General features: G+C 44.4%; 4 protein-coding genes across 4 annotated transcripts; 3 read left to right on the top strand and 1 right to left on the bottom strand.

Moving 5' to 3' along the window:
* Positions 1 to 1,815: 1,815 nt before the first annotated feature.
* On the top strand, positions 1,816 to 2,625 carry O0I10_013016 (uncharacterized protein; the record flags this gene model as incomplete). Its single annotated transcript, XM_058492882.1, has 6 exons — positions 1,816 to 1,862; positions 1,918 to 1,984; positions 2,049 to 2,108; positions 2,159 to 2,312; positions 2,369 to 2,538; positions 2,602 to 2,625. The coding sequence occupies 6 exons, from the start codon at positions 1,816 to 1,818 to the stop codon at positions 2,623 to 2,625; spliced, it is 522 nt and encodes a 173-aa protein (XP_058336349.1).
* Positions 2,626 to 2,757: 132 nt separating this feature from the next.
* On the top strand, positions 2,758 to 6,092 carry O0I10_013017 (uncharacterized protein; the record flags this gene model as incomplete). Its single annotated transcript, XM_058492883.1, has 13 exons — positions 2,758 to 3,049; positions 3,106 to 3,318; positions 3,374 to 3,403; positions 3,465 to 3,542; positions 3,611 to 3,669; positions 3,732 to 3,869; positions 3,937 to 4,204; positions 4,264 to 4,429; positions 4,489 to 4,669; positions 4,726 to 4,889; positions 4,963 to 5,553; positions 5,609 to 5,910; positions 5,980 to 6,092. 13 exons carry the CDS (start codon positions 2,758 to 2,760, stop codon positions 6,090 to 6,092), a joined length of 2,595 nt encoding a protein of 864 aa, XP_058336350.1.
* Positions 6,093 to 6,276: 184 nt separating this feature from the next.
* Positions 6,277 to 6,989, top strand: O0I10_013018 (uncharacterized protein; the record flags this gene model as incomplete). Its single annotated transcript, XM_058492884.1, has 2 exons — positions 6,277 to 6,504; positions 6,573 to 6,989. 2 exons carry the CDS (start codon positions 6,277 to 6,279, stop codon positions 6,987 to 6,989), a joined length of 645 nt encoding a protein of 214 aa, XP_058336351.1.
* Positions 6,990 to 7,022: 33 nt separating this feature from the next.
* O0I10_013019 (uncharacterized protein) lies at positions 7,023 to 8,148 on the bottom strand (the record flags this gene model as incomplete). Its single annotated transcript, XM_058492885.1, has 4 exons — positions 7,023 to 7,568; positions 7,657 to 7,886; positions 7,958 to 8,062; positions 8,121 to 8,148. 4 exons carry the CDS (start codon positions 8,146 to 8,148, stop codon positions 7,023 to 7,025), a joined length of 909 nt encoding a protein of 302 aa, XP_058336352.1.
* Positions 8,149 to 8,789: the final 641 nt, after the last annotated feature.

Here is an 8,789-nt window from a genome sequence, read left to right on the forward strand (position 1 = left end):
CATTTGGCTGTGTTCCTTGATGAACCCTTTGTGGTAGGTGTAACTATCGTTTATACATTCCTCTTCGTTTATATACTCACCGACTATGCAGCATCAATGTATATAACAAGTATCTTTTGCGCCGGCAGCGCAGCGAGCTAGCCACGTGGCGTCGACACAAAATCGCTAGAATCTTTCGCGAAGGTGCCACCAAGTCAATGAACAATGGCAATTCCTCAATGATTGCTTCAAGGCTTTTCTATCGCATGCTGTATGACATCATCAAGACACCCACAGATGCATGCAAGCACAAGGAGGTCGTGAAGGGCTTATGTGTCCAATGCAATGAAGGTCAAATCAGGATCCCCTGAACGAGTTGACAACGTTGATGGATGGTCAAACGAAGATACATGTTATCGGGAACGGCAACATGGTCAACATCTGGACACATTCGATATCTGAAACGAGCAATATGGTCAAGCATACTTCAGATCGAGGCAAAAGAAAGAGTGGTCAGCGACACAACAACTCGTCTGATGTTGAAATGGAAGCATTACAAATTCCGGCAACGCCTCAAGCAAAAAGGTAGGCATCTATTTTACACAATGGTACATTTGACCTAAATGGTTCTGTAGCGAACATGAGCGGGAAGATCGTCGTCGTCCAAAATGAGGCATATACAAGTAAAATGTGTTCCAAATGTGGATGGTGCCATCCTCATTTCGGTGGAAGCAAGCTTTTCCATTGTGGGAACTGTGGCGTAGTCATGGATCAAGATATAAACGGTGCGAGAGGTATAATGATAAAAGCTTTTATTGAAGGGAAAATAGGTAAGGATGCAAGGCAATTATCAGATCAGATATCATCGTAATGCTCATTGTCACGATACTACATATTGATAGCTCTACGCACCACATGATCCGCTTTCGCCGATATCAAAGGCAAACAGCTGCATCACCAAGAATATTGAAAATCGCTTGAAGCAATTTTAGTCCTTGTTTATATACCTCCTTTGATCCCTTTCAATTATAATATCATATATCTTCTCATTGGTATCTCCAATCAATATAAAAACATGTACATGATGAAAGATGTGATACTACAGCATTTGTATAACCTCTATATCCTCTAGATGGCATCTGCCCTCAGGCCAATCCATTTACTGCCCATATTCCTGAGATCATCCATGAAGCATGAGATGACCCAAATACCATCACCATGTAGCTCATGGGTAACTTCCATGGTTTAAAGGAATCAAAGTGACAAGACGAATTCAGATACAGCAATGTGTATTGGGTGCAATGCAATGGATTTAAACTCTGCTTGAGGGGGGGGACCGCCATGCTAGAAAAGAGCTGAATCACATGACCTACACTAACCGCTCCATCTCCAGCTCATGCTATCTCCCATGTGCTTTCAATCATCAATACTCAACCTGCTTTTGTTTGTGAGTATGTATTGTGGTTATGAATGCTCCCTCACTTGTGCGCTCATACTTCAGCCAAACGTAAAGTAACTTGGCAAATAAGGTGGAAACGACACTTTGATTATTATTCTATTGCTGTGATACTTTAGGCAAAAGGTTTCAACAGGTGCTCCACGTCGTCGATAACATGATTCAATTTGAATCTTTTGAAATGAATGTATATACATGACAGCATTTTTATTGGAGGGCTTCAGAAATGGGGTTGCATGGCAACAATGATGGGCAATGGTTGGGTGGCAACACATCCCAATGTGGAGGATCATGAATGGGAGTGGGAGTTATGGTTCCGCAAAATCACTACAGGTTGTCGTCTCTTTTGCAACGCGGCGCGCCCACATCTCAGCTACAACATGCCGGACTGGTCGATCGATTACGCTTCAATAAGTGCAAACAAAAGGTGAGGTACAGCATTGGTGTGTCGATGGCGGGACCAACCTTTTCTTTTACATTAGGACAAAAGCGGTTGCTAATCCTGTGGGATACGAGCCAGGTGCACTTTCACAATCCAAGGGGGCTTCAGTAAGTTCGAGACTACTTGAGGAGGTAGAGGAGGAGGATAAAAGGTCACTGAACAATAGCATAGAAGTCAGCACGACAAACGACAACACAAGATGCTCATAACGATAGTGCATTAAAGATTCGGGTATGTTTTGTCGAAAACTCCTGGATGATGTTTGTTAATACCCAATATAGAGAGCTTGGGATGTTGCATGGGGTCCAGCCAAGAGTATTCCTATGAATGCCATCATGATTTATATGACCGGTAACGGTGTGCAGATCTTTAGTGTCATGATCACAATCATGCTCTTCTTGAACCCAGCCAAAGCCATCATGTCATTGCAACAAAGTAAGTAAATGATGTTGTGCCCATATCCACTCCTATTGACCCTCTCTCTTTTGAAGCATTTGGTCGTTTTGAATCCAAGGAAACAGCTGCAGAATTGATTGTTCCGAAGCTTTTGTTTATTGGCCTTCATTTATTGACAGTGCTTTTGGGTGTGTACAAAGTCAATGCAATGGGCTTGCTTCCTACAACGACATCGGATTGGTTGGCCTTTTTACCTCATAAACAGGCAAGTAGTGGTGGTAGTAGATATGCTCTACAGCACTTGGGTTATTGACATGTTACCTTGTAGATGCTCGAGCATGTTGAACTATAATAAAGCACGCGACGACGAACGTTATCCCGGGAAAAGTAGAAATCTTTTCATTTGAACCAGAATATGGCAAGCAAAGAATGGGGGGAATCGACTTCATTTCCTTTTTTCCTTTATTGTTTTGTTTTACACACAATGGATTGTCATAATCAATGCGATGTAGATGCTTCTATGCCTTCATTTTCATCATTGAGAACAACGGCCGAGCCGAATGTTACTAAAACAGCAGCAGCACATCATCATCATCAAAGCGCCGAATCGTGTTCCTTTGTGTACCCTTCTTCTGCTATGCCCGCATGCCCTTTCCCAGCTCGTCCAATGCAGCAATCTCTGGATGGTGCCCATGCCGCTGCTGCGGGAAGTAGTAGTAGTGGTGGCCTTGCTACAAGCTATACCATGGGACGCATGACCAACGATCGAGGCAAGTGTGTGTGTGTACGTGTGAATGGGGTGTTGCCAATGCTGACCATTATGCAACAGCAGCAGAAGCAGCAGCAGCCGTATCCAAGGTCATTGCGACAAAAACACCAGTACGTCTCGACTATACAATTCACGAGTATTCTTCCTATTGTGGCACCTTTCACCCACACAATATTCGAGTCAACAAACCCTCTGATCAGTCATCGCGATGGTCTTCTGGCACGCACGACCAAACTCAATATCTCGTCTTACGGTTGGATCAACCTGCCGTAGCCTGTAAGTCAACGCAACGTAAAAATTCCCCGAATCGACTTGGTAACATCGACTCTAGGTTCCATCATGTTTGGCAAGTTTCATCGAGGTAATCATATATAGGTGTGTGTTGTGTATACTCTTTATTCATTCATCTTTGGTGTATATAGCCCATGTATGCAATCTACGGGAATTCAAAGTGTATGGAGGAATGGATCCAGAGGACATGGTGGAGATTCTGCATAATGGTAACATGGCAATTTCATGCAGCAGCAGCAGCAGCAACAGCAACTTAATCAATGCATCATCCAATTAGGACTCCAAAACAACCCTGAAGCAGAAATATTCCCGCTCGTGCATTCTTTACGCAATGTGGTGAGTAGTTCATGTGTATGCGTGTGTGCGTGGATCTTTGACTCAAACGCTGTTGTTGGCAGGTATTCCCCATCCAGTATATCAAGATTGTCCCACTTGCCACCTATGGTCCCAATTTCAATTACAGCATCTGGCATGTTGATTTACGTGGTCATAGTGATCCAAAAATTATGGAGCTTGTCATGAACGAATACCAAAATGTAAGCCTTTCTTGGAAGACGTGGATGAGGGTGAGAATGCGAGTGATTAAAAAGGAGTCGTATGTAGTATCGTGAACGAGAGACATTACGGCTGTGCCTTAAGCATTTTCGTCAGCGCAACATGATGGATATTTTCTACATGATCAAGAATCGCACTGGGGTCGAGTTGGAGCATCCTTTCTTATCCGATTTACACAAATACCTCGTCTTGGAATCAGATTTCGACGCTGCGGAACATGTTCTTGAAGAGGCCCATGGATGCAACATTTTCAACGAGTACATCAATAACGCTGAATACAAGCCAACATGGAAGCGGATATGGTCCACCACAGAAGGTAGATGTGAAAAGTCAACGAGCGTATGCATGTGTGTGCTGACAACAACACTATGCTAGATGGTGATGCACCCTGTGGTCGTGGAGGACATCAAATGTGTATCGACACTGAAGAGGAAAAGATTTACTTGTTCGGTGGTTGGAATGGACAACATGACTTGGCCGATCTTTGGTGTTATCACATACGCGAAGGGCGATGGCAACTCATCAGCGTCAACACCGAGCTGTAAGTAACAAACATGTTTGGGCGGTATTTATAAGCAAGCAAGCTAATGGGAATACTAGTCAGGGTGGCCCAAGCCCTCGATCATGCCACAAGATATGCTTTGATCCTGATACCAAGTCCATCTTTGTCTTGGGTCGATTTATTGAGTCATCGGTCGTCATGACAGCCAACTTGGAATCCGACTTTTATCGGTACTTTGTGGAATACGATCAATGGGTGAAAATCAGCGACAATACAGCGGTTCGTATGACGTGAAAACAACAGCATGCAGGATAGCTCATACATTTTATCTTTAGAGGGAAGGTGGACCTGGACTCTTGTATGATCATCAAATGTGCATTGATACCATGTCCTCTGAATTGTTTGTGTTTGGCGGTCGGCTCTTTGGAGAATCCAACGGCTACAATTATGGTCCCCTTTATTCATATCACATCCCCACTAATACTTGGCAAATGATTCGGTACGTCATCGTCGTCCTCATCAAATGAAAAAGTGGTCACCCTTACTTATACTACTACGTCTACTACTACTAGGGACGATGGTGCTTCTCGTTCAACGAGCTTCAATGCCGTCAATGAAGCGGCTCGATTTATGGATGATGATCAACCCCTCACGTCACGTGTCGGCCACTCGATGTTGTTTGATCCCACGTGTCGATCCTTGTACATATTTGCGGGGCAACGTGTGAAAGATTATCTTACGGATCTGCTACGCTATCAAATTGATGAAGATCGATTAACTGATATCGGATCAGAATACGCCAAGAGCTTCGGTCCCAAAGCAGGCTTTACGCAACGTGCCATCATGGAAAGCGCCCAACAGGAGATTCATGTGCTTACTGGATACAAGCATCGTCAAGCTTCTGAAATGATTGCCAATGAGTTATGGATTTACAGCATTCAACAAAACCAATGGAAGTGCGTCTATCAATCAAAAAATCAGCGGGAGACACAACGCGATGATGAATATCCAACACCACGTTATGCACATGAAATGGTCTACAATCCATCCACAAAAGCACATTACATCTTTGGTGGAAACCCTGGTGAGCCAGGTAGTGCCTATACTGCTACGGGTGGTGGTGGTCGAAGGTTGGCTGATTTTTGGGAATTACGGTTAACAAAGTAAGTGTTTCCCTTGTACATGCTTTTTTCTCTTTGTTTCTCACACAAAAAGTAGGCCTGATCCAGCTAGTATCTTTCGCCATTGTCTTTTAATGATTCGGATGCAGCGTATGCGTGAACTTTGCAGACGGGCTAATGCACCAAAGCGGGGCTGTAATACTGAAGCGGTCAATGATGCCACATTGAAGGCGCTCGAATATCTACAATCCAAGGTAGCCACCATTGTTGATCACACAATCAGGGAAGAAGCCAGTCAATTTCAGCAATTGTGTGCCGAATTATGTTTATCATCGGAAATTACCGATCAAGAAGAGCAGACGAAACGATCCTTTGCGGATAATGATGATGATGACGATGGTAAGTATCATACAACAACAGCAGCAGCAGTAAGACGGATAAGGATTCATTGAATGGATGCATGTTTAGATAAGGAATCGTTTGAGGAGCGCACCCACTTGTTTGAAAGCATTCTACAATATCTACCTGCCCACATGAAGGAACCCTCTGGACAATTGCTTGATGCCGTGAATCTAGTCTAGAAGATTTTCTCTATACAAACAAACAAACGCACGCACACACACTTTATCGCTTGTTTATAGATCTCCCCCACCTAACACATATTCGCTTCATTCTCTCTTTCCCCCTTTATTGCACATTCTTTCTCTCTTTTTCTTTTCTTTCTCTTTTTCCTAATCAACGCGCCTACTACGAAACGAAATAATGATGGAAAAGCAAACGCTCATTGATGCACATATTTGGTTGATGCTTTTTGTTTGGCTTCTTGCTGTACCAGCAGCGATTGCATTATCTGCTTGGGGACGAGAACATGATAAGCCGTGGTGGGCCAAAGCGCACAAATTGATCATGGCGATCTGTGTGACCATTCCAATGACGGTGGCAGCTGCCTTTGGCATCATTGCAACAGGGGGATTCCGAGCTAAACCCCATATGGTATGAATAGCCTGCCTGCATAGTGGTGTTGTGCATTATCCTACCTACTCACATACACATGACAACAGATTATTGGTCTTATTGTAGTAGCAGGTGCATGGTTTCAGATCCTATTGGGTGTCGTCAATCATATCATCTTTCGCGTACGAGGACGTGCCAAGGGCGCTGCAAGGCCGTGGCATAATGGTTTACATGTGTGGTTGGGTCGTGTCTTGTTGCTGCTCGCCGTGGTGAACATCCCTATTGGCTTTGCCATGCATCGTTCAGGACCTGCATGGTTCATTGTCTATGGCATCTGGGTCTTTGGTGGATGCGTGGGTGCATTATTGTTATTCAGACATATCGTGTTACTACGAGCAGCCAAATCACAACAACAAGAACATCATCCTGAAGAACGCGTAAGAGCATCCTTTGAGGTGGATGAAAAAGGATCCATTGTCCATAACGAAGATGCCAACAACAACAGCAACAAGACAAAGGAATAGTAGTAGTAGAATCGTATGGATATAGATATATTATTACATTCCAATGTACCCACGGCTAGCATAGTGCATTGCCTTTTTCAAAAGATAAAAGTAAACTCGAGTGCGTCTATGGCTTAAATAGGTGCTCTTTGTAATGTAATCGGCATATTCATCAACCGAAAGACCTTCCAGCGTTTCACGCAAATGCTTGACCATGACTTGCACGTGATCACCAACCACAGCATCCACGCCCATGGCTAAGCACTCATGCATCTGTTCAACATCATTGACGGTCCAAGTGGCTACACGTTTACCACGGGCATGGGCTTCTTGGATAAATTCGTGGCCTTCCTTATCAGCCAAGGCAGCGAATGGCATGCTGAGTAAGTCTGCGGCATCAAAAAAGTACTTGCGAGCGGCATCCAGGGATAATCCAATGAAGCATATCTTGAAATCGGGAAACAGATCTTGCGTCGTCTTTAAAAAGTCAACGTGCCATATACCAATCACCAATTGGCGAGCCAAGGTCTTCATGTGATCAGCGAATTCTGCTTTTAGTAGGTCGTGGACAGCATTCAGGATCGCTATTGGGTTATCAAACTAAAAGAGAGAAAGAGATCATGGTAAGCATGTGCCTTTGACCCGTTGATTTCATTTGTTGTTGCCATGACAACAACAACATACATACCTTGATATCCACAATCATGTACATGTTCTTGTCAATCACATCTCGTCGAAGCATGAGTTGTACAACATCCTTAAAACGGGGTATCGGTTGTGGGGGATCGGTTTTGGTCACAAGGCCATCAATGTATCCATGCCAGTTCACTTGTCCAATGTTGCCTGTACCCGTCGTGGTGCGATTCAGGGTCATATCGTGCATCATGATAATCTCGCCATCCTTGGTCATGCGAATGTCTAGTTCCCATTGAGTGTCTCATGTCCCAAAGGGGGGTTGTCTCCGTCCAAGTGACGTTAGCAGTACTTACCACCTTCCAAAGCAGAGGCGTTGTTCTCGATCGCCTTTTCATATGAAATCATTGTGTTTTCAGGATACTGGCCCGAATAACCACGGTGCGCAACGACATCAGGGACTTGCCCAGGTGAGCCATGTTATGCATCTATGCAACAAGACCTATAACCATCCCCTACTTGTCACTACAGCCTTGTCCTTTGTCATGGAAACGTATAATCTTGAAATGGTAAAAGAGAGGGAAAAAGAGAGATAAGAAGCGTGTGATATCCCGACCCTGATTTTTAAATGCCAAGAAGGTGGTCTGCCCTTTCTCTTAAACGGCAATCGCAGAAACAAAAAAGAATGCCCAGGGCACACTAGTGTGAGGCGGTACATGGATTATCCTCATTCCGAAACTAATCCCAGCACACACGCCCACCTGCGATGATGATAATAGTAGTGGTTGTAGTGATAGGCTGGCTCCCTAAACGAATATCCTAATATAGATAAAACGATTCCCATAATAACAAATGGCTGATAACAATGAATGAACTTGGGAATATTTTGAAACCGGTCATCATCACGCCTACTCGTGACAACCATCATGAACAAATGTTATGGGACCAAGTGTATATAAAACAGCCTCTGTTTTTCCCTTGATGGATGAACATGTAACACAGTGCATGAATTATGCATGACACACTTGCTCATGTGATCCCGAGCTACAAAAAAAAAGAAGCTCATGTCGTCATCGTTCCTCCTTCTTCCCCCCCCCCACCCACACCCGAGGGCCGGGGCGGGGGAGGGGGGGAAGGGGGGTGGGTGGGAGTGGAGATGGCGGGGGGGGGGGGAGGGGGGAAAGAGGG

This window comes from Lichtheimia ornata, assembly GCF_029851405.1.
Source record: "Lichtheimia ornata isolate CBS 291.66 chromosome Unknown scaffold00204, whole genome shotgun sequence".
Lineage (NCBI taxonomy): Eukaryota > Fungi > Mucoromycota > Mucoromycetes > Mucorales > Lichtheimiaceae > Lichtheimia > Lichtheimia ornata.